At 51.6% G+C, this 24,499-nt stretch overlaps 1 protein-coding gene across 2 annotated transcripts in view; it reads right to left on the reverse strand.

Moving 5' to 3' along the window:
• CPNE5 (copine 5) overlaps window positions 1-24,499 on the reverse strand; it is a 101,414-nt gene that overhangs the window by 75,751 nt on the left and 1,164 nt on the right. For both annotated transcript variants that reach the window (XM_055406719.2, XM_088831098.1), the window contains exons 2-3: window positions 10,006-10,046; window positions 8,200-8,246 (exon numbers count right to left, since the gene is read on the reverse strand). In XM_055406719.2, the coding sequence (XP_055262694.2) occupies window positions 8,200-8,246; window positions 10,006-10,046 (88 nt within the window). The remainder of the gene's footprint in view (window positions 1-8,199; window positions 8,247-10,005; window positions 10,047-24,499) is intronic.

Here is a 24,499-nt window from a genome sequence, read left to right on the forward strand (position 1 = left end):
TTATCAGGGAGCAATTTTGGCTGCTAAGATAGGGGTGTCTAGGGAGCTGAGAGAGAGCTGAAGGTGGATCAGAGTTGGATAAAGGCAAGGGCATGGTGGAAAATTACCTCTGGAGGAACACAGTAAGAGTGGACAGTACACCAGACTGGGGGCTCTGAATGCTGGCTGCAAAGAGAGGGTCAGGGCAAAGGAGAGTTTCTTCCCTAAGTGGGTACCAGGCCCTGAGGTAGGAGGAAAAAGCTTGGAGTCAAACAGCAGAGGGTTTTTTCTATTGTCTATATCACATGATTTTAAATTATTTTTTAATGAGTTTCATCCATCCTACAAGTGGGAGTTACATTGGAAAGACCCTTATTAGGAGGTTTCACCTTTAATACAGTATCTCCTGGGCACTGGAGTGCCATATTAACAGAGGGGTGTTGGCAATGATTTTTCACAGCCAATGGGAAGGTGTAGAGAGACAACTGGATGGTTAGAAGGTCTGTACAAGCATTTAAGTGCTTGAACGAGCAGGGAGCAAAACTCGGCAGAGACCAGTGTGACCTCATGCTTTGGGAGTGGGTCTGGGATACCCCAGGTTCTCCCACAGACGGAGGCTGCCGTGGCCTCATCGTCACCATCCCTGGAGCACCCCCTCGGCCTGCCTCGAGAGGCCTCTCAAGTTAGAGGCAGGCCCTGGGACCTCTCTGAGCTTGTAAGGACAGGTGTGTGACTAGGGACCACTCGCTAATATTAGGTTAGAGCCTAACCTTAAATGTCAGACCATGTGAAACTGCCAATATTTTCAAATTGCAGATCCGAATGATTCAATCTGGGCTTCCCAGGTGGCGCTAGTGGTAAAAGAACTCATCTGCCGATGCAGGAGACATTAAGAGTCGCAGGTTGGATCCCTGGATCAGGAAGATCCCCTGGAGGAGGACGTGGCAACCAACTCCAGTATTCTTGGTTGGGAAATCCCTTGGAGCGGGCTACAGTCCATAGGGTCGCAAAGAGTTGGATGTGACTGAAGCGACTCAGCATGCACACATGGTTCAATCTAACACACGGGGCACGCGGAGAAGTCAGCCTGGGTCCTGATTCCACGGTTATGTAGGCCCGATGTCAAGGCTGAGCAGAAACAGAGATGTGCCTGACCCAGCCCTGACTGTGGGGACAGGTGTCTCCCCTAAAGGCCCGGCAGCTGTGGACGGCCAACCAGAGTTAGGAGGCTTCATAACAGATTGAGTCCCAGCCCGAAACTGATGCACAGGTTGCTTGCCCTCGCCCCGCCTCAGCTCCTCTCTGTGATCTGGGCCAATCACATCTCCTCTCAGTGGCTGCAGCGTTAGGGATGAGCCAGCAGAGCACACAGCAAGGGCTGAATCCATGGTAGCTCCTATCTTACGGCCATTTTTAGGGGAGTCCAAGTGGGAGAGGCTCGAACCCCAGGCTAAGAGGTTGATGTCTTGTCTCAGAGCCTTGGGAAGTGGGTGAATTCCTGAGCTGTGATTCAGAGAGTCTTTGGAGGCCAGGAGAAAGCCTCTTCTGTTCAGGAGGAGCAAGAAAGGAGACTTTGGGGATGAATCTGAGGGTGACCTTTGGGGCCAGAGGCAGGGAGGATGATCAGGGTCTGGAAGGGGGGATGAGGCACACAGAGAGGCAGGGTTTCGTGGGCAAACTGAAAAGACACACCGGATAAACACCAGCAGGGGACAAAGGCACCCTCAAGGCTAGAGCGGAGCTCCTATGCCACCAGCGGTCCCCATCCTGGTGGCTGGTACGCCACACTGCAGTGCTCTGCACGTGACGTAGGGATGACATCCCAGTGTCTGGCCTTTCCTGAAAGAGCCCCTCCTGATGAGGGACCCTCACACGCAGGGTTTGGAAGCCCCCTCCCCTAGGAAGCCCTCATTCCTTGGAGCCAATAAGGTCCCACAGCCTCTGAGGAGGGGACTCGAGTCTCCCAGGAAGCTTGCATATTACAGAATGTTGGGTGTCATTCATGAGTTCTAGGTGCTGGGGGGAAGTGTTGGTTTGATTCCCAGGGTCTCCAAATGTGGCCATTCCCACTGTGAAGGGCCAGGTGCCTAAGCTGGGCAATGATATTCTACCATTGATATTTCACAAGCGTTATCTTAGTCCTCCCAAGAAGATCTCCTAACCCCATTCTATACATGAGTAAGATGAGACTCAGAGAAGATAAATACCTTACCCAGGTCATATAGCAAATCTCAGAGTTGGGATGGGAATGCAGGGTTTTGGACATCAAGTTCAGGGTATCATCTGACAAGTTGTTTGACTGTTATTCATGATGTCCTTCGGGACCAGATCAATCTGGGGAAAGGTCTCGAGTGGAGGAGCACAGCACTCCATTTCATTCAACCCCTATCATTTGCGTGGACAAATGACTGCAGCTGACGCAGAACCAGAAGGCAGAACCAAGATGCTGAATGCACAGCCATAATTCAACGTGATCGTCAAAGACCATAACAACAGACTGGATCTGCCAAATGACACATAACAGAGATAACTGTAAAAGCTCACATCTAGATTCAAAAAAGCAATTGCCAAGTCTGAGCTAGAGGAATTCTGTTCGGATAGCAGCCCATGTGAGACAGATACAGGAGCCCATATGAAATAAGTCAAAGTCATCTGTCAAAGAGCCCAGTGGAATTCTAGACAACGTCGACGGACATGTAAACCTTGGGAACAGACCCACAGAATGCATGATCGTCTAGTCCAAGACCTGGTGAGGAGACAGCCAACCTGCGGTGCTCTCAGCTAGAGAAGGGAACAGGGCAGGACGAACACTTTGCAAAGAACACTGACAAACTGACATGCGTGCCAGAAAGTGTGCCCAGATTGGCAAAGGGACAGGAGACACTTAAATGAAGAACAACTTTGGGAGAAACGGTCACATTCTAAGTCTGCCCCCAAAGCAGACGAACAGGGCCCTGTGAGCTGTCCTCAAACACTGAAAGAACACCAGCTTATTTTGCACGAGTATGGAATTAGGAATGAGTGGAATTCTGCCCCTTTATATATAATTCTATTAGAGTTCTGACATCACGCTCAGAAACTCCTTTCACATTAACCTCTTTGTGCTGCAGTTTCCTCCTCTGTTAAATGGGGCCAATAATAATAATAACAATGATGCTGCAGCTACCTCTATCATGGGGTTGTCGTGAGGATTAAATGAGTTACTACGGTAAATGCTTAGATCAGTGCCAGGGTCCATCACTGTTAGCTAAGTGTTTGCTATTAGTGTTATACAGCTGTTATTGTGGTTTTTGTTACCTCCCTGAATTGAAAGGGAGCTCTGGCCATAGACAGTGTCCGGTCCCCTTCTGTGTCCCCAGCATCCAAACCCCAGCACACAGCAGGCTGAGTCAAAGTTATGTGGAGGCTCATGTCAAGATGCTCTGAAGAAGATCATCCTGAACATTCAGAGATGAACTGTCATTCCCAGCTGGTGTTAAGATGTTTAACAGGCTGAGGTTGCTCAAAAATAGACTGAGCGCTTAGGCAGGGCTGCGTGGGTGTGGTGGCTGGGGCTGCATGCCCTGCGGGTGGTGTGGGTCAGTCATCGGGAGACACCCTCAGATTCCATGATACCCATCTCCTCCTTTCCCAGGGGCCCTCAGCCTGGGCAGCCATTTGGCAAGGGAAGGGCAGGGATCACCCCTACCCCTGCACTTTTCAAATGGGGACCCGCGCACAGCCCCCTTTTCCTAAGTGAGAGCGTTTCTGGGACTCCTCCTTCCTGGCCATCCTGCCCTTCCTGGGACATGCAGAAGGCCCCGGCAAGCCTTGATGCAAATAGTGCTCAATTTCCTGGGCTAAAATTACATCTTGAGTCAATTTTCATAAAGTGCAGTGACAGATTTAGGTGCTGGGAAGATGGAGCTTTCTCAGAAGGCATTAAAATGACCCAAACAGTTAAAATCAGCTGGAACTCAATAGCCAGGGGCTGTGAGAGCAGCTTTCATCCTTCTGTGGCCTTATGCAAACAGGGGGGTCTGGACCCTGCCTGGAGAAACTGCTGTGCCTGCACTTGATACCCTTCAGCCATGGCACGACTATCTCTCGGCCAAGATCCAAGCTCATGTAGGGACATTTTGCAATGAAATGTGGAGCCATGCGAATGGGTTTGTGTTTACCAGGGAAAGCAGTCTTCCATAGCAGGGGCCACTCCATAGAGGTGGGTCTGGATTATTCTTTAACCTCTCCATTCCTGATATTTTCCTCTGCAGGTCACACAAAGAATCAGGCAAAGCAGTAGGGCCTTTGATGTGTTTGAGGGAAATGTCCCTTCTCTAAAAGTAGCTTGAAGCCTGTGTCCCAGGGTAGCCCATGCGACAGAGCTCTGCCACCATCGCCCCTGAAGGCTGGACATGGTGCTGATGGATCTTATTAATGGGATCAGCCTCCTCTCTGATATTCTGACCCTAGGAGCCCAGCAGTCCTCAGTCTGATGGTCATGAGCTCCCTTCACCTGCCTCTCCCTGTATCTTACCCGCACTCATCCGCTCACTCGCTGTCTGTCTGGACAGTCTCCATCTGCCCCTCTACATGCACTTCCAGCCCTGCCCCACTCTGCTCTGTGCCTGGAAGGCCAACCTGTCTGGACTGGATCAGCAGCCCCTGCCCCGAGTCTCCCAGGAGGTTCCACCAAAGGGAGGTGAAGGCAGGAGAGCAGAGGGTGGGGAGAACGAGGGTGGCCGGGCTGACCTCGCACCTCCACTGAGGGCCCTGCCCCTGGAGAGAAGCTCCCCTGGGGTTCCAAGAGCCACCCCCACCCTCCCCTTACCGCCTCAGGCCTGGAGAGGCCCCTCTGTTGCCAGCCTCTGCAATTCACCAGTCCTCCTTGGTTTCCTTGAGCCCTGCACACTCCTTTATAAATAGCCGTTTATCATACGTCTCAACTACCCAAGACCTAGCCTGGCCTGCTTACTCCCATCCCCTCCAAGCCTGTGCTTTCACCTCCATCTTTGTTGTTGGGCCCTTGCAAGCACCATGTCTCCCAGCTTCACAGAAACCCTGCTTGACTCAGCTCCGCCAAGTGGACGCTCCCGTTGCGCTGGGGTTGAGCACCCCGATTCCAACAACCAAGGCCAGTTCCCCTCCCCTGCAGGGCAAGGAGGGTGAACCCGCTGAGTCCCAAAGTTCCTTCCAACCCACAGTCTCCTCTGCTCCCCGTCAAGCACCCCGTAGACAGGTGACTGGTGTTTAGGTTCCAATTCCATTAAAAACCCAAATGACACCCTGACTGTAAGGCTCTCTCCTCTGCACTCCCATCCTGTTCTTCTCATCAATACCTCTCATCACATCCTCCTTCCACATTATTCATGCACGGGGATCTCCCCTTCCAGGCTGAAAACTCCCTGTTCCATCTGTGTTTTCGGCGAAACTCTTCTCTTGGCCTGTCTCCCTCTTTCCCTCAGCACCTCATGGATGCTTCCTATTGTAAATATTGACTGAAGAGGGACCAGTAAGGCCCAACAATCTGGCCGACGCTGTACAATAATATTTACCGAACGATGACTACACAGCAGGCACATTATATCCACCTTGCCCTACAATCATCACAGGCCTGTGAGGTCGGTGTTATCCCCTATTATCCCCATGTGTGGAAACACAGAGGCTAAGAAATTTGTTCCAGAAAGGGCTGGAGCCAGGAGTGAACGCACAGGTGTATCTGACTCCAAGGCCTGTCTCCTTTCCCTCGTTTCATCCTGTGGTGTGTGTGATAATAAGATGCAGTGTGGGCGCTTCCCTATCGATTCAATCCTGTCTGTCCAATGGTTAAGACTCCGTGCTTCCAGTGCACGGGTTCAGGCCCTGGCTGGGGAATTACTATCCTGCATGATGCAACGTGGACAACTGGGGACCCTGGCCCAAATGAGACCAGCCTCACTACAGAGCGTAATTAAGGGTTCGTGGAGCAGTGCTCTTCTGAAGAGGCCCTTCCAGACTTTCCTGAATGAATCCCTGAGGTGTTAGGACCCTCCTGTTCTCTGTGAAGCTCCACCAAAAGGCCTCAAAAGTAATGAGTTCATTTAGGCTAAACATTTCCCCTGCAATCTGGTTTAGACTTGAACTGGTTTAGAGTCTCAGAGAGGGCAAAAAAGTCAACAATAGCCCAGTCCCTGGGGAAATATTGCCCATACATTTTATTGATAAAATTGGCCCGCTTCAGCCACTTGCTTCTGCCAAATCTGAAGGAGGGAGGAGCAGGGAGCAGGACAGGTGATGTTCCGGCCAGTCCACCAAAGAGGAAGCGGTTCATGACTTCCTCCAGAGTCCATGACTTCCACCAAAGGTTCGTGACTAAGAGTCTGAATTACTGAAGCTTTACTGACCTGGCAGTCCCTCATTCTCATCAAGCCACCAGGGACCCCCACCCCTGTGGGCTGTTGGCTTTTTGACTTTTTCTTCCCGTGCACCATTCCCTTTCTTCCCTCTCGGCAGGCCCGGGGGGCTAGACCTGTGTCCCTCTGCTCTTTGAAGCTGCCTCTGTCCTGTTAGATAGAGCACCTGCCTCTCTCAGTGGAGACCCCAAGCCGAGTCTCTCTTCAGAGCCCCGGGCCTCCTCCCTCCCTGTGAAGGGCGCAGGTGGGTCTGCCAAGGGCACACCCCTCTCATCCCATCCTGCATCCTCTTCTGATCACCAGGCGCGAGCTCAGTGAGCACAACCAAGACCATGGGAACCACCTCCGGATAAACTCACCCCCACCCCCTCAGGGAGGTTCCACCCCAGCCATGGAAGAAAACAACATTTTTCACCTCCCAGACTTTCACGTCATCCTTGTTTGGCCAGATCCTCTTCTCCAAGAGTAAGGAGGTCTGCTCCTTCTTTGTTCAGACAGGAGCCAGGGGCTACCAGGACCCTCCCCCTTGGCCCGGTCCCCCCTTTATCCTCTGCACCTGAAAACCAGCTGGCATGGAAGGTGTGAGGGAAGAAGGAAGCAGAGTTAGGAAGGGGACAAAAGCTGCCACATCCTTGCTGGCCTCTGTCACCCACCTCTTTTTCCTAATCCAGTCACTCCTCCAACAGCCATTTGTTAACACCTACTGGTTTTAATGGTTTATAGTGAAAAATGATAGGAAGGCAGGACTTCCCTGGGCATCCAGCAGTTAAGACCCTGAGCTTCCAAAGCAGGGGGTGTGGCCTTGATCCCTGTTCGGGGAACTGAGATCACACATGCTATGGGGTATTGGGGGAGAGGAAAGTGGTAGGGAGACAAAATTAAGCAGGAAAGGGCATATGTGCTGGAGAGGTTGAAATGGTAGAGTGGGTAGCCAAGGGAAGGCCTTGATGAGGTGATATCTGAGTCAAGATTTGAGGGAATTGTGGAGGGCCCACAAGAACATTAGGGAAAAGAGCATCCTGAGAGAAGGAACAGCAAGTGCAAAGACCCTGAGGCAGGAGGAGGCAGGCGTGGCTGGAGTGGAGTGATGGAGGGGATGGGCAGCAGGGGATGGGTCGGACAGCTCGAGGAAGTCAGACCCCATGGGGCTTGGTGGGCCACCATCGAGACTGAGGTTTTGCAAGAGCTGCTGGAGGGCTCCGACTAGAGAAGGGACAGCGTTTGTCTTGGGTTTTAACAGGACTCCTCTGGCTTTTGGGCAAGGAATAGACTAAAGGTATCTAGCACACACCCACTAAAAGTCTCTGTGATTCTTGACAGTAAGCCCTTCAAGTCTGCCCTCTCTTTAGACCCCCTGTCACCAGGGGCAAAAGACACTGGACTCTGGGGGGACAATGGAATTGAAACAAGGCTGGAAGCGTGGTCATCCTGAGTTATGGCAGAGCTTGGACGTCAGACTAGGGAGTTGGGAGTTGACTCAAAGCAGAGCAGAGTCACCTAACTAAAGCCACACTCACTCACATCAGTCAAAAACCACAGGAAAGCCGCTGTGGCAGCAACTCGGTGCTAGATGCTGTACCCACGCCTCAGGCCACGACCCTGGTGGACCAGGACTCCCTGTCTCCTCCCTCAGACCGGGGCTCCCTGAGGACAGGAACTTTCTCACCACCTCCAGTCTCTTCTTGCATCAGCAGGGACAAGACTCTGCATGCCTTACTGTCCTCGGGAGCTGAGATGCTGGAGTTGGCCATCAATCATCAGGTGGGAGGACGCCAGAGTTAGACGGACAGACAGACAGACCATCAGGGACAGGCCGGTGTTTCCAGGGTGGGAGAGGGGCTGTACCTACCTCCCGCCACTGCTTGTTCTCCATCCCTTGAGTGTACATGACGCACACTGTGAGGAGAGGGCAGAAAGGAGGGTTAGTGCTCCAGGCCGAGGGGAAGATGCGCGCCCAGACGGGGAGGGCTCTGGGGGGTCAGGCTCCTCAGGACGCTCCGTCTTGGTTAGCCTTGTTGGGTCTGGGTGGGGGCGAGGTCAGTGCGGAGTAGGGGGCCCACAGGGGTCTGGGAGGAGGGTCAGGGTCGCTCGAGTCTAGGCCAGAGCGAGTGTGAAGTGTGAGGCAGGTGGACAGCTGGGTCTGAAGGAGGTCTGAGCGCAGAGGTGTGGCAGGAGGGAGCACCTGAGACTTGCCTGTCCCTTTAGAGCCCAAGGCGGCCTCATGAGGCCTGTCGTTACCATCAGCCCCACTTTCCTGATGGGGAAACTGAGGATCAGAGGAGGCCAATGACCTGTCTGAGGTCATATACTTGAGCGGCATTGCTTCGAGCTAGAACCCTGGGCTCCAGAACCTGTGCTCATGCCCCGAGGCCACAGACATTAGGGGCTCTTAAATGCAGTGGTTTCCCCGGGACTGAGACCTTCTGGCCCCAGACGCCCTGAGCCCGCCCCACCCGCTTGTTTGTGTTGGGGTTTCACCCCCTCCCGCCCCACCAGTTCTATCTGCAGACAGCGTTGGTGAAACTTCAGACAGCCTTGATGTACGGGAACAGTGCCTCGCACAGAGTAAGCGCTCAGCACTGGCTCCCATGTCGGCCACTGCAGTAGTCTTAATGCCATTGTTAACAAAGGAAACCATAAACAAAACAAAAAGAAAACCTATGGACTGGGAGAAAATATTTGCAAACAATGTGACCCAACAGGGCTTAATTTCCAAAATATACAAACAGCTCATGCAGCTCAATAACAAAACAAACAAGCAACCCAATCAAAAACTGAGCGGAAGATCTAGACAGACATTTCTCCACAGAAGACATACAGATGGCCAATAGGAATATGACAAGATGCTCAACACTGCTTATTATCGGAGAAATGCAAATCAAAACGACAGTGAGGCGTCACCTCACACCAGACAGGATGGACATCACAGAGAAGTCTACAAGCACCACGTGCTGGAGAAGTCGTGGAGAAAAGGGAACCTTCCCACACTGTGGGTAGGAATGTAAATCGGTGCAGCCACCATGGAAAACAGCATGGAGGTTTCTTAAAAAATCTAAAAACAGAGTTGAGGTAAGATCCTGCAATCCCACTCCTGGGAATATAGCTGGAGAAAACTCTAATTTGAAAAGATACGTGCACCCCAGGACATGTACTACAGCACGATTTACAGCAGCCAAGATATGGAAGCAACCTGAATGTCTGTGGGCAGGGGAATGGATAAAGAAGATGCGTGCATACACTCAACGGACTGTGACTCAGCCATAAAAAAGAATGAAATTTGCCATTTGCAGCAACATAGAGATGGTCCTACTGAGTGAAGTCAGCCAAACAGAGAAAGACATGTATCATATGATAATATTTATACGTGGAATCTAAAAAATCATACAAACGAATTTATTTACAAACCAGAAGTAGACTTACAGACACAGAAAACAAATTTACTGTTACCAAAGGGGAAAGGTGGTGGGGAGGGATAAATCAGGAGTTTGGGATTACTCCTGTATATAAAATAGATGAACAACAAGGTCTTACTGTAGGAGCACAGGGAAGCATATTCACTATCTTATAATAAAATATCATGGAAAAAAACAAAATAAACCAGACATAATGTAGTTGTTATTGTTGCTACTGTTACTACTGCCAGAGCAGGACTTACGTGGGTCAGACTTGGAGAACATGTCTTTGTCCAAAAGGTTCCTGAAAGAGGGAGAGAGCAGGAGTTAGCACAGCCCGGGGATCTCAGGGGACTCAGGCTGCTACTGAGACCCAGAGGCAGCCTCGGGCTTGGCTTCAGGCAAACAGGAAGCAGGAGGCTCCTTCTGCATGGTTTAGTAGGGCTCATTAGAGCTGGGCGGGCCCACGAGGTTGCTCAGCTCAGCCTTCCTAGGGTGCTTGGTGTTCCGTACCCCTCACCCCCACCACCACGCACTCCTGTGGACCCCGGAACCCTAGCTTGCATAGCACCTCGCTCTTGGGCCAAATCCCAACTTGCCCAATGTTCTAAAAATTCTGTTCTAGAAATTCTCCTTTTACCACTTCTCTGTCTCTGAAAAAATAAAACGAAATCAAGCCATCGAAACTTCTCCATTCACTGTTCCATTCTCCCAGGGCTCTACTTAGAGCCAGTTGACTCGATCATCTCCCCTGTGCCTATGGATTAATTAATGATACCTCCTAGGAGATGCAGACTCATTTGAACAGGGTCCTTCGGTGATCAAGGCCAGAGCTCACACATGGCCCTAACAATCAGACTTGAAGTCACGCAGTAAGATGAAGGACACAACAGGGAATTCCGTGGTGCTCTCATTGCCAGGATTCAGTCCCTGGTTGGGGAACAAAGCTCCTGCCAGCAATGTGGCATGGTCAACAACAACAAAAAAAGATGATGGACACAGTGTTTGGGGGCAGAGAGACAGGTGTGGATCCCCCTCCCGCCCTGCCTCTGTGCGATCACAGCTCCCACTCCCTGAGCCCCACGCGCCGCGCTCAGTGCTGGGCAAATATTAGCTCCCAATCCTCTCAGGGTCCTGCAAGGTCGGTGCTGGGGAGGCAGGATCCCATCTAACAGGGGCAGTTGGGCAAGGACGTGGCCTGCACAGCTGGCGTCCCTCACTGCTGCTGTCCTTGTGCAGGAAACATGGCCCGATGGAAACTTGGTCTCCGGCTGGGGAGTGACTCCACCTCTCTGGGCCGGTTTCCTCATCTGTACACCAGAGATAAGAGTGCCAGCTTTGAAGGTTGCTGAGGCTCAGCCTTCCCTCCCTCCTCAACCTTCAGAGTTCCCGTCCACACCCACAGTTTCCTCCTGCTTCTCTTCCAAGGACTCTCCCAGGTGGACAGGGTTGCAAATAACCAGGGAGTTGACACTCCCCGGGGCAGCCTTCAGCCAATGATGGGCAGGAGTTGGGGCATCAATGCCCAGTTTCCTCACTTCCCCCCTGGGGAGCACTCTGTGTTCCACACAGCCCCCCAGAGGGGCCCGCCGGGAGACCTGCTCCTTGAAGACCCTTGTTGACCCGGGCAAGGGCTTCCTTGTTGAAGGGGCTTCCTGTGAGGCCCTCACCAGCCCACCTGTTGGTGCTACTTCCTTCCTACACTGCCCTAGAGTCCTGCTCTGCCCTTGCCAACCACCTCACCCATGTCCCACCTCCCTCTCAGATGTCCCCGGGGGTCTCGTCTTCCCCCTTCTCCACTCCCATGCCCCACTCCCCGCCAACAGGCCCCTTGTACCCTTTCCCCAGAGAGGAGAAACCACAGATACTGGGCTATGTGGCTTCCTGCCAGCCAACTCCCAGTATCAGAGCCGGATTATCTGTGATCAGATAACAGATAAACCTTCAGGATTATCCCTTCACCTTCTCCCTGAGGAGGGGGAGACTGAGGCCCAGGGAGGGACAGGGAGTGGCCAGCAGTGGTAGAGCCACAGAGGTCTAGAAGGAGAACTTCCCCCAAGTCACCAACACTGATGCCATCAGCAGAGCCAGTCTATCTGGACACCTTGACCCACAGCCAGCCCCACCACCCACACCCCTCACAAGACCAACCAACAGACAGACTGACAGATGCAGCAGCCTCCTGGTGACAGCACACAGCATGCTCTGCTGCCAGGGAGGCCCCAGACTTTGCTGGTCCATCATTCCAGCTCTGGTTCCCAATAGACTGCCATCCTCTGCTCCAGTCTCTTCACTCAGGGGCCTCTCCCCGAAGGCAGCTACCCTGCTAGCCGTCTGGGACCCCAAAAGCACAGGACTCCTCAGTTGGCCCCCAATGCCCCTCGACCAGACCTGCTCCCAGCAGCAGTCACTTTGGAAACCATCTGATAAACCTCCCAGCCCTCTGCAGTGAGCATCAGCTGAAACAACACACACAGGCGGCTCTGAAAAGCAGGCAGCAGGAGCCACAGCTAAGACGCCACCTATATATATATACACGTGTTCATCCACACTGAGGCTGGTCTGTTCCCAGGTGGACCCTCCCCTCAGCGTGCTAGATTAAGGCAGGAGGGCTGGTCTGGAATTACACAAAACGCCTAAATTCCAAAGATGACTGCAGTGGTGGAACCTGAGGCATGGTGAGAAGCTGAAAGTCATAACGAAGTTTGGGGGGTGGGGGAGTAGGGGGACTTTTCTTCTCAAGCAAGTGCTGAAGTTCATCTTTGAATTCTATAATGAAGTTCTGTAATTACATAAAGTCCTAGAATGTTCAAGCTAGAAGGGACCTCAGAGGTCACCTTTTCTAATTCCTTTATAAATCAGGGATGTGAGACTCAGAGAGAAGGCAACTGACTTCTAGGCATCCTTCAAGTTTAGTTCTGGAACTCAGGTTCAGTCATGTCTAGGTGAGAGAGAGAGTGAAACTCTGGATTCCAGCCTAGATATGGGCATGTGTGTGTGTGTGTGTGTGAATGCACGTGAAAGAAAGAGAAAGTGACTGAGAGAAAGAGACACAGATACGGAGTTTCATCTTCCAAGAGAAGCAGATGGGGCCTGCCTGGGCGATGGGGATCCTCCTGGTGAGCGCTCCCAGTTGGACTGAGAAACAGAACCCCCATGTAGCTTCAGTGGCTCCCTGCCCAGTGACCTCGGACTCTCACTGAGACTTAGGGTCATCCTGGCCATGGCCCTGAGGGTAATGCAAACCTGCTTCCCTCTGTTCTGTTGAGATTATCCTTACCCTCCTTCTAGAAGCATTCCTATTCGTTCTAAACTCTGCCTTCCCTGGACAGACACTGACCGACAACTATTTCCTCGGAGCTTTCTCTGGCCTGCACTGTGCCATTCTCTGGCTTGTAGGACCCATGACCATATTCGGCACACCCTGGACTGCAAAATCAGGGTGCCACTGTCTCCCATGCTCCAAAGGGTCACAAAGAGTTGGACATGACTGAAGTCACTTAGCACACACACATACACACTGTCTCTCACATGGGGCAGTGACCCCAGCTCTGCTCCAGGCCAACCCAGCACTGGACTCAGAGTAGGGCCCTGGCAAATTGGGTGGATGAAGGCAAACCAAAAGGAACGGCCAGACGGGTGAGCGAGGCTCTTGTCTCCCCACAGGGTCATGCTCAGGGTCGGCCCCTGTGCATCCACTTAGCTGCAGAGCCTGATGGTTAAGTGTGTGGGCTGCAGTCACACGAGCTGGGTTCACATCCCCCCTCTGAACAAGTTACTTGCCTTCCTTGTGCCTCCGTTTCCCCATCTGTAAAATGGAGTTATAAATAGCTCCTCCTCTAGAACTGCTGTGAAGCACTGGGACATAGTGAGGCTCATCAGACAGTTTAGTCATCATCGGCCTGGCGCTGAGCACAGCGGTCACTCTCCTGGTGAGCGCTCAGGTTCACTTGATGACAAAGGCGAGACAGGAGGAGCAACACAAGCCACTTCTACACTTAGAGGTCTTAGGAAGCCCATCCCATCACCTACATTCCCAGTTTCCCACTGGGGCTGATGCACTGGGACCCCAAGGCTCAGACACGGTGAGTGACTTGCCCACAGGTGCAGGGGTAGTACGAAGCCATGGCGTAAAAAAACCAGATCGTCTACCACGAAGCAGGGCTCAAACTGCAAGGACACAAAGAGACCAGACCACAAGTGCTTTTCTCCAGTCTTTGGAGAACTCAAAGAGACTTTCTTTCCAACAGGCAAAATATATTTTTTTTCCCCCAAAAGCATAAAATATTTCAGCTGTCCAAGCTGCAACCTAAAGCTTGGCTTCTTTTGTTCCTTAAATCAAGGTCAGGGAGCTGAGGCCAACGCTCTTTTCCTCACTGCTCTCCCCCTCAGAATAATTTCTAAAACAGGTGCAGGAAGAATGACCATGCGCTGGACAGTGAGGAGAGACCTCCAGCAAAGACAGAAAACACTGGAAAGGCCAATCTGAGAATTCCTGCCAAGTACTAAAGGATAGAGCCTGAGGGTGACACCCTCCCGAGGAGGGGCTTAAAAGAGTCAGAATAGAAGGTGAGGCTCTCGAGCCGGAAAGAGGAAGAGACACAGGGAGTCTCAGTCTGAGGAAAAACAGCAATGCCGCCAGGAAGCTACAGTCTGAGAGAGGGACACAGCCCTGCCCTCAGGAAGCCCCATCCGAGGGGAAACAGTCTTGCCTCAACCAGCCTGAATTTGAGAGGAAGCACAGCCCTCCCTCAGGCAGATCAGATCTGAGAGGAGACAGAGCCGGGTCCTCAGGGAGCCCCAGTCTGAAGGGAGACACAGCCCCGCCCTCAGGGAGCCCCAGTCTGAGGGGAGACACAGCCCCGCCCTCAACCAGCCCTATTTGAGCAGAGACACAGTCCTACCCTTAGGGAGCCCCACTCTGAGGGGAGACATAGCCCTCCCTCAAGGTGCCTGAATTTGAGAGGAAACACAGCCTTGTCTAGTGGAGACCAAATCTCAGAGGATACTGAACCCTGCATCAGGGGCCCCAGTCTGAGGGGAGACACAGCCCAGCCCTCAGGGAGCCCCAGTCTGAGGGGGTAGATACATTTCCTCTGAGCTAAACTGCTGGGTGAACTGATTATCACATCTTCAATCTTGAAACAGTCTACGGGCTTCCCAGATGTCTTAGTGGTAAAGAATCGGCCTGCCAATGCAGGAGACCCAGGAGATGTGGGTTGCATCCCTGGGTCAGGAAGGAGGAAATGGCAACCCACTCCCGTATTCTTGCTTGGAGAATCCCCATGGACAGAGGAGCCTGGCGGGCTACAGTCCATAGGGTCGCAAAGAGTCGGACACAACTGAGCGACTGAGCATGCATGCAAACAAAGCCCATACATGCTCCATGGATTTACTAGCAATGACTCTTAATACAGAATAAGGAAACACTCCAGGAGGGTGTATCTCAGCTCTTCTTGACTGTAGGTCCCTAATTGAGGTCCATGAACTTTAAACTATCAGCAAAATGTGGCATATTGATCTGTATGGACGCATTCTTCTTTTGGAGTTTTTATCACATTCTCAGACAGGTTCATGAGGTTCAAAAGGCCAAGGAAATATGGTTTAGTTTCTTTCCAACAGCCTCCCTAAGCATCCCTGCAACCTCTGGCAAAAAGCTGGTGGTGATGAGCGCATAACTTGCATCTTCAATGCTGGGTCCAGAACCCAGCTCTTACCGTGTATCTAGGACCTCACTTAGTCTGCCTGTGCCTCGGTATCCCCATCTGTAAAGTGGGAGTAATCATAGTCCCTCTCTCCTACAAGTTTTCTGAGAATTAATAGAGCTCATACATGCAGCGCAGAACAGTGTCCGGCACACAGTAATTTGCAATTCAGTGCCTGGCATACAATGTTATTGTTGCTCAGTTGCTCAGTCATGCCCGACTCTTCACAACCCCATGGACTGCAGCACATCAGGCTCCCCTGATCTTCACCATCTCCCGGAATTTGCTCAAACTCATGTCCACTGAGTCGGTGATGCCATCCAACCATCTCGTCCTCTTTCATCCCCTTCTCCTCATGCCCTCAATCTTTCCCAGCATCAGGGTCTTTTCCAATGAGTGGGCTCTTTGCCTCAGGTGGCCGAAGTATTGGAGCTTCAACTGCAGCCTTAGTCCTTCTAATGAATATTCGGGACTGATTTCCTTTAGGATTGACTGGTTTGATCTCCTTGCAGTCCAAGGGACTCTCAAGAGTCTTCTCCAACACCACAGTTCAAAAGCATCAATTCTTCAGTGTTCAGCCTTCTTTATGGTCCAACTCTCACATCCACACATGACTACTGGAAAAACCATAGCTTTGACTACATGGACCTTTGTGGGCAAAGTGATGTCTGTACTTTTTAATACGCTGGCACACAATCAGTGCTCACAAAAGCCCTGTGGAGGATAAGGTGTCTTGTCGGGATTCCCTGTGTTCTCCCCTCTCTGTTCCCTAAGTGCTGGGCTTGATTAGGACCGTGAGTACCCACATGTCCTCGGCCCATCACTGCCCATCTCCTTCATTGAGGAGAGCAGACTGAGGACAAGTGAGTCACTATCAGGGAGAAACAGGAATCCTGAAGAGGCTGGAGAGACCCCAGAGCTTGAGGGGCCTGCTGCTGCTGCTGTTAAGTCACTTAAGTCGTGTCCGACTCTGTGTGACCCCACAGACGGAAGCCCACCAGGCTCCCCCGTCCCTGGGATTCTCCAGGCAAGAACACTGGAGTGGGTTGCCATTTCCTTCTCCAATGTGTGAAAGTGGAAAAGTGAAGTCGCTCAGTCGTGTCCGACCCTTAGCGACCCCATGGACTGCAGCCTACCAGGCGCCTCCATCCATGGGATTTTCTAGGCAAGAGTACTGGAGTGGCTTGCCAAGCACCCTATTTCTCTATGGAACAATTCAACACCAAACATCTGGTCAACTCCCAATAGGCAGCGGGTGCGAGAGGGCCACATTAACCATGGATATGTGTGCATGCTTAGTCTCTCAGTCACACCTGACTCTTTGAGACCCCACGAACTGTAGCCCCCCAGGCTCCTTTGTCCATGGGGATTCTCCAGACAAGAATACCAGAGTGGCCATGCCCTCCTCCAGGGGGCCTTCCCAGCCCAGAGATCAAACCCAGATCTCCCACATTGCAGGCATCTTCTTTACCATCTGAGCCACCAGGAAAGACCAAGAATACTGGAGTGGGTAGCCTATCCCTTCTCCAGGGGATCTTTCCGATCCAGGTACCGAACCAGGGTCTCCTGCATTGCAGGCAGTTGAGATACCAGGGAAGCCCAGTCACGGATATAATCTGCACCAAATCCTTTGTTGGGTACTTAACCGATGACACCCTATTCACCCTACATATCAATGCAGGGAGACAGACACTGTCTTCTGTTATAGGGAAGGTAGCTGGGGCTGAGGTGTGCCAACGCCCCCCAGCTTAGCTGGAGCACTGAGATTGAACTCTGAAGCTGGAGCCCATTCAGAGGTGCTATGGGGAGGCAGGGGTGCCTGCTGTTACCAAAACCCAGGGCTTCCCAAATCCCCACCCCAGCCAGCAGTGCCCCTCACATCCTCACTCCCCGATTTCCCGTCCCCTAGCTTTATCAGGGCTGCTCGCAAAGGAACAGCTGAAGAGAACTGGAGGGCTTTCCATCTCTCCCGGCTCTGCTCCCTGTCCTTACAGGCAGAAGTAATCTCAGGAAAGGCAAGGAGAGAGCTGGGGAGGAGAGGGACCTTGGCACCCAGCCCCTGGCACTCACCCATCTCCCCTTTCAGATCCTGTTCCACACGCCCGTGCACTGTCTCCGTGCCAAGCAACCTCGCCAAGGTCTAAAAAGCAATTTTCACATGGCTTAAAGAGCTCTCCTTCCTGGAGCTATTTGCATTTTTGTTATTATTAATTATTGTAATAATTGTACCTCCTAAGCTGCATGACTGAGGAAAAGAGCCTGAGCTCTGCCTCAGATCCATTCAAACTAGAATCTCCATACTGCTACATGGTAATTCTGTGACCCTGAACAAGCCACTTAACCTCAGTTTCCTCATCAGCTCATGCAGTCATATACCTGTCCTGTGAAGTTGTGAAGCCAATAGCTTACAATAGAAATGTAGGCAGCACTTCCTTGTGCCCCCTCCTGTCCCATTCATCAAATCTTAAAATTTCTCCTATTGGGAACTTCAGGCCAGCAGAGAGGACTGTGGGAAAACAGAGGGGATATTAGGGGACAGAGGCATTTCTGTCCCCTTGAAATGTTTTGGAACCACTCTGTCTTTTTGTCTTGACCAGGAAACTAGCAGAAAAAGACTTTGTCAAGAGTCCAGCCAAGCTATGCTTGGAAAATCAGTCCCCAGTCACTTAACACTGGCTGTCTACTAAATGTAGAAAAATCTGAGGACCTCAAACTCTAGGCCCCTTTTAGCCTCAGGGATCTCAGGGAACCTATGGGTCACTTGGAAAGCCTCCTTCTTGTGGCAGAGGCCATGGCTATCCAATCAACAAATATTCCTCACTTTCTTCCTAACAGAATTCACACTGGTTCAGGTATCTGATGCAGCTGCCCTGCAGTCAGAGAAGGTAGGCTCCTGTCCCTTGTTGCTGTTGACTGATTGTCTAACCCCAAAAATGTATACACTGAAACACCACCCCTCAATGTGCTGGTATTTAGAGAAGAGGTCTTAGGAGGCAATTAGTGTGAGGTTATGAGGGTGGGTCCTTCATGATGGGATTAGTGCCCTTATAAGAAGAGCTTGCTCTAGCTCTCACTTTCTCTTTGTGCGAACAGTGAGAAGGTGGCCATCTGAAGCCAGGAAGAGAGTCCTCACCAGAACGTGACAACCTGATCTTGGACTTCTATCCTTAAAAACTATGAGAAACAAATTTCTCTTGTTTAAGCCACCCAGCCTATGGGTATTTTGTTATGCCAGCCCAAACTGACCAATCTACTGGTCTAGGGGTGGACATGAAACCTGGCTCTGGCCACCGAGATAGAAGGGAAAGTCTGCTGAGAAATTTTTGAGAAGGACTGCGCTTTCCAGATTAAAAAAGAACTTTTCAAAGAGAGGTCTTTGGCCCTATGTCTTGCTTCCTGTCTTTGGATGCTGCTGTGATGCCTAGAACAGAGGCAACTATTCTGTAACAACGAGGTTCACCTTTTGGATGATGACAAGACAGAAGGGCAGTTGGGTGCTTAGGCAAAGTGAGCAGACAAACCAGAACTGAGAAGACCTTCCTACAGATTCCTTGTGATTTAAGAAAAATAAATGTATTTTGGGGTGGATCCACTATCAGAATTCCTGTTACTTACAGCCAAAGCATTCCTAACTGAACCTCTGTGCCCCAAAGTTTGTTCCACCTATTCCCCTCACCTCCTCTCCACTCTCTCTTCCCAGTGGTAGGTCATCTCCAGCAATGGCCTTAAGTCTGAGCAGAGAGAACAGGGGGCTGGGAAAGGACAGATAAGCTGCTACTTTATAGTCTGGATGCCGTGGAAGGTCGGCTGCCATTCTGACTCTCTCTGGCCTCTGCTCCCTAGGGATTCCTCTGGGTTTGCCTCTTAGAATCAAAGGCATCACTGAGCAAGAAGGCCTCTTTCATCTCTGGAGATACAGTACCTACTTCTTGGTTGCATCTACCATGGTCGGAACCCAGGCCCTACTGCAGTCCTCATCATTGGACACCCTAATCCTCAATGTGAAGAAGCTCCCAAGGTTTTGAAGTCTGAGGAAACTGGATTTGGATCTCTTTTTCTAAAACACACTAACCGTACAGCCTTGGGCTGGTTCCTGAACCTGAGCCCTGATCTTCTAATCAGCGAAAAGGGGAAATACTACTATCTAGTTCACAGGATGGTTGTAAAGTTAAAAAAGATTCATTGTGGTAGGTAGAAATTCAAGATGGCCCCCAAGATTCCCACGCCTGCTGTACAAGCCTGCACAATCCCTTCCCCTTGAGTGTGAGTGGGAATATGACAGGATACTCCTATTCCTTTATATTAAGTTGCAGACTCTGGAGAGATTTATCCCACTGGCTTTGAAGAAGCAGGCTGCCATGCTGTGATAGGCCCACATGGCTAGGACCCAAGGGTGGCCTATAGGAGCTAAGAGCCCCAATCCGACAACCAAAAAGTACACAGGACTTTCATCTTACAGCTGCAAGGAATTAAACTCTGCCAACAACCTAAATGAGCTTGGCTTGGACCCCAAGCCTCAGATGAGATCATAGCCCCTGCACATACCTCGATTTCAGCCTGGGGAGACCCAGAGCAGAGAAGCCAGCTGTGCTGTATCTGGGCTGCTGATCCTACAGAAACAGTAAGATAATAAATGGCCGTTGTTTTAAGCCCTAGGACTGTGGTGATTTGTTACGCAGCAATTGAAAACTAATAAAAATCATCTGAGTTGGGACCAAATGGCTATTTGGGTAGGTTAAAAACAGTTGAGTATAGGCAACTGCACATGGTTCAGCCTAATACAGATGTTAAGTGCCTAGCATGTAGTAAGCACTCAATAAATCCCACCGTTATTATTCCCCTGGCTCCTCTAAATGGTATCTCGACATATTCAGTGACTGGATATGTCTCTTTTCCCCAGCACTGGCTCTAACAGCTGCCACACTGCCCCCAGTTCCCCTCCTTCGCCAATACCACCCTCACCCTGCCTGTCAGAAGACAGCGTTCTGAGCCCATTCACACCCCTTCTGAGAGGCTGAGGGCACCGCTCTGGAGCTAGGCTGCCTCTCAAGCCCCAGGGCAGCAAAATGCCAACCTGAACAGACAGCAGAAAACAACATCTCTGGGGCAGAGGCAACAGCTGCCACCAGCCCCACGTCTGCTGCAGGGGCGTGGGCAGCCGCTTGAGAGACCCCAGCAGGGCTAAGCCACCACCCGCCTCTGGGCTGTCCCTTCTTTGCCTCCCCTGCGGGTCTCAGGAACCCCGCCATGTAGAACTGTGCATTGCTTCTGCCAGCAAGACCCCTGGGAAGTGCACAGGTTTCTGTTACATAAAAAATGCAAATTGCCCTTTCTAACCAACACGCTGGTCTGGATCCCTGCATCAGATGAGGCACAGAGAAATGGTGGGGGCTTTGGGAACAGGACACTGGACAGATGAGTTTTTTATGTTTTTTTTTTGACAGGTAAGTTTTGATTGGGTCTGTAGGGAGACTACTAAAATCAGGAAAGGTCTGAAACAGACCGTCAGAGGAGGGAGAAGCTCGTGGCTCACACTTTCTACGATGTCTGCTGGAATCTGGTTTCACAAACCATTATTCCCAAAACAACTCCTCAGAGTCTCTAAATGCACACCGTATGTCAAATATATGTCAATAAAGCTGGGAGTGGGGTAAATAGAACTTCCTAGATGGATCAGATCTCCAAGACCCATGCAAACCAGCTATAGAGACAGATTTTTATTTATTTTCAGGTGTCAAATAATAGGCACATAAATTACTATTCCTGGATTAATCCATTTAATCCGTCTACTATAATAAGGATGATTACACTTCCTTTACAGATGAGGAAACCATGGCCCAAGTTAAGTACTTTACCCAGGATCACAGGGATTGAACCCAGGCAGACAGACCCCACAGACTCGTGGTCTTAAACACTGAGCCAGACAACCAGAGAGAGACTTTAAAATCTTTGACCCTGAGTTTACCAAAGGAGGAGAAGGGAGCGATGGAGGATGAAACAGTTTGATGGCATCACCGACTCAATGGACATGAGTTTGAGCAAGCTCTGAGAGATGGTGAAAGACAGGGAAGCCTGGCACCGTGCTGCAATCTATGGGGTCACAAACAGTCGGACGCAAATGAACAACTGAACAACATTACCAAAATCGGTAAAAACAGTTATTTGGGAGTAGACAGCAAAGAACCTGCCTGCAACACAGGAGAACTGGGTTCAATCCCTGGGTAGGAGAGATCCCCTGGAGAAGAGAATGGCAACCCACTCCAGTATTCTTGCCTGGAGAATTCCACGACGGAGGAGTCTGATGGGCTACAGCCCATGGGGTCACAAAGAGCTGGACATGACTGAGTGACTAACAAAAACACACATACACAGACTACAGATTAGCCCAGGAAATACCAACACGAAGAACCAGGGGCTGAAACACGTCCACCCCACAGTGTCATCTGCCTTCAGCAGAGGCTTGGGTGGGCATCCACTGTGGTCCTGTGCTGGGGCTCACATGTGTCCCCATGCCAAGCAGCTTGGCTCAACTAGCAGTATCCTAGGATAGGCATGGTGCGGGGTCAGTTCCTCCCTCAGGCAACAGCAGAGACCTCCGAGGGCTGCAGGGGTGGCAGGGGCCTTCCTAAGAAGCAGAGAGGGAAGGGAGCTAGCTCCCAGGACAGTTTCCAGCTCCTTTGAAACACTGGGCCCCTCCTGAGATGCCTGCTCTGAAGCCCTCTGGAACTCAGTCCATCAACACCTTTGCCTGCCCTACTGTTCCCTGCCCCTGCCCACTATTCCCTGTCACCTAGATGCTCAGGGCAGGGGCATCCCATAACCTCCTCCCCCAGGGCTCAGTCAATGCTAATCATGGAATGCAACGGAAGAGGCCGGGACTTCCAGTAATTGGTGGCCATGGAGTATAGAATATGCTGGAGAAAGCCATTCAGTGCAGCTCTCCCTCCTCCCCCTCCTCCTCCTTTTCCTTTCTTCTCTCTCCCTCTCTCAATCTGTTCTAGAAACTGGATAGTTGGACTTGGTTGAGGCAGAGATGGATTGACGATTTCAAGCCCACCCACACTGTGCTCTTGCCTCTTCTCTGTTCCAGGTGACTCCTCCCTTCACCCCTTCCTACCAGAACCCCATTTTCCCCACCCTCTGGCTTCAGGGAGGGTGGGAGAGCAGGGCCTGGGTCATGCCCTCCCCAGCCTGATATCCCATGAAAAGGAATAAGCACTGGGGTTGATCCCAGAACCACATCCCCCAGGAACTCAACCGCATCCCTGGGCACCACCTAGGCCAAAGGTCTGAGTCTTTGGACACCTCGACTTTCAGAGAGTAAACAGGAGGGGCCAAGTGCTACTGCCTTACAGTAATCACTGTAGCTATTTATTGAGCACCTACTGTATGTGAAGCAAGTGGGAAGCAGCATGCTGGATGCTTCATGATCCTCTACTCCTGTAAGTTAATTCCTCCAACAGGATTTACTGAAGATCTGCTACGTGCCAGCCACGCTTCCAAGCACGTGAGCTACCTTGGCAAGTAAGGTTTCTCAATGAATACGCAATCTCCTAGGGCTGTAGGTGGTTTGCACTTGACAAACGGGAGAGATTGAGGCTAAAAGTTTGCCCCAGGTGGTGGAGCAGATTCCATCTTAAGGTGTCTGATCCAAAGCCACGGTGCCCTGTGCCCTCGGCCTCCTCTCCCTGCCCTGGAAGTAGAGGGTTCATGAATCTGAGTCAGAGTGGGGACTCCCACTTCCAAAAAGAAAAAAGAGAGAGAGAGAAAGAAAAAAACAGCTACTCTAGGGGAAGAGGAATGAAGTCTATACAACTGAGATGTCTTCAGAGGTTTTGGCCTCAGTATATGAGAGACCCCGGCCCAAGCTAAGTGCTCAGGACTCAGTGGACACCTGAGGCAGTGATTTGGATTGGGTGTCCCATGGGTGAGAAGGATGGTCGGAAGTGGGGAGCATGAGGCCTGGCTTTTCAGGATGGGGGGTGGGGACATAAACTGGTAGAGATGAAGACCGGGTGAGATCTGATGGAGAAGGTGCCGCTCAGAGGCTCTGGGGTGAAAAGGACCCCGAGACAGCTCTGACAGGGGCATGATTGAAGGCTGGGCTGGGAAGGAGCGTCAGGCAGTAGGCCCGCAGGGGAGGGAAGGGTGGGCTAGGGCAGCTGCGGATGGCTGAGGAAGTGAGACCTGAGCTAATGAGCTAAGGGGCCATCAGGAATCTCCCAGTGGAGTAATAACAAAATGCAAATAGCCTTGGGAGATGATCCTGACAAAACTGTTTGTGGGACCATGAGGCAGAAACGTGGGAGTTATCACAGGAGCCCCCAGAAGGGCCTTAACACGAGGGGACAGCAGTGTTCCACAGCATCAGCTCTCACTGCTACTCCCCTAACCCCTACTCCCCTAACCCCCACTCCCGCTCCCCGAATCCTTCCTCTTTCACACCCCAGGTTGTGGGGGGTTGCCACGAAGGTAGGTGAAACGTCTGACCAAAGAGAGGCCTAGAAGAGGATAGGGCAGGCGATTTGGGACAGGTGCGCGCCCGGGACCCCAGAGATGCTGTTGGTCACTCTGGGCAGGGGAATGGCATCTCCTGCAGGGGTGGGGTCTGCACCGACCACAGTGCTCCTCACAGTCCCCTCAAGGCAGTGACCCTAGGCCAGCCGCAGGGTGACTGCACTAGGGGAGACATCCCCCCACCAGCCCACCTGTGCCCCTCACTGATTGGGGCAGCCTTCCTCTCAGATGGAGGAACCTGGGGGAGACCCAGCTCTGATGGCCCCCCGTGACTCCCAAAGCCTGTGTGACCTGGCTGAGGATTTACGGGTGGGAGCCCACAGAAACTCTCTTCTCCCTCCCCTGCTGGACTCTGAACTTCCACACTCAATGTCCTAGTCCTTTGGCTTCAGATTTTGTACCCCAGTTATTGTTTTTTTTAATGGTGTCACTTCGAGTTGTTATCAGTCATCCACAGCTCAGCATGAGTGAGCCAATCTGATCCTTTCCCAAGAGTCGGTTCTGCTGTTGGAGGTGAAGAAAGGCTTTAGGATCC

This window comes from Moschus berezovskii, chromosome 23, assembly GCF_049115385.1.
Source record: "Moschus berezovskii isolate FMDL1 chromosome 23, NW_MosBer_1.0, whole genome shotgun sequence".
NCBI classification, from domain to species: domain Eukaryota; kingdom Metazoa; phylum Chordata; class Mammalia; order Artiodactyla; family Moschidae; genus Moschus; species Moschus berezovskii.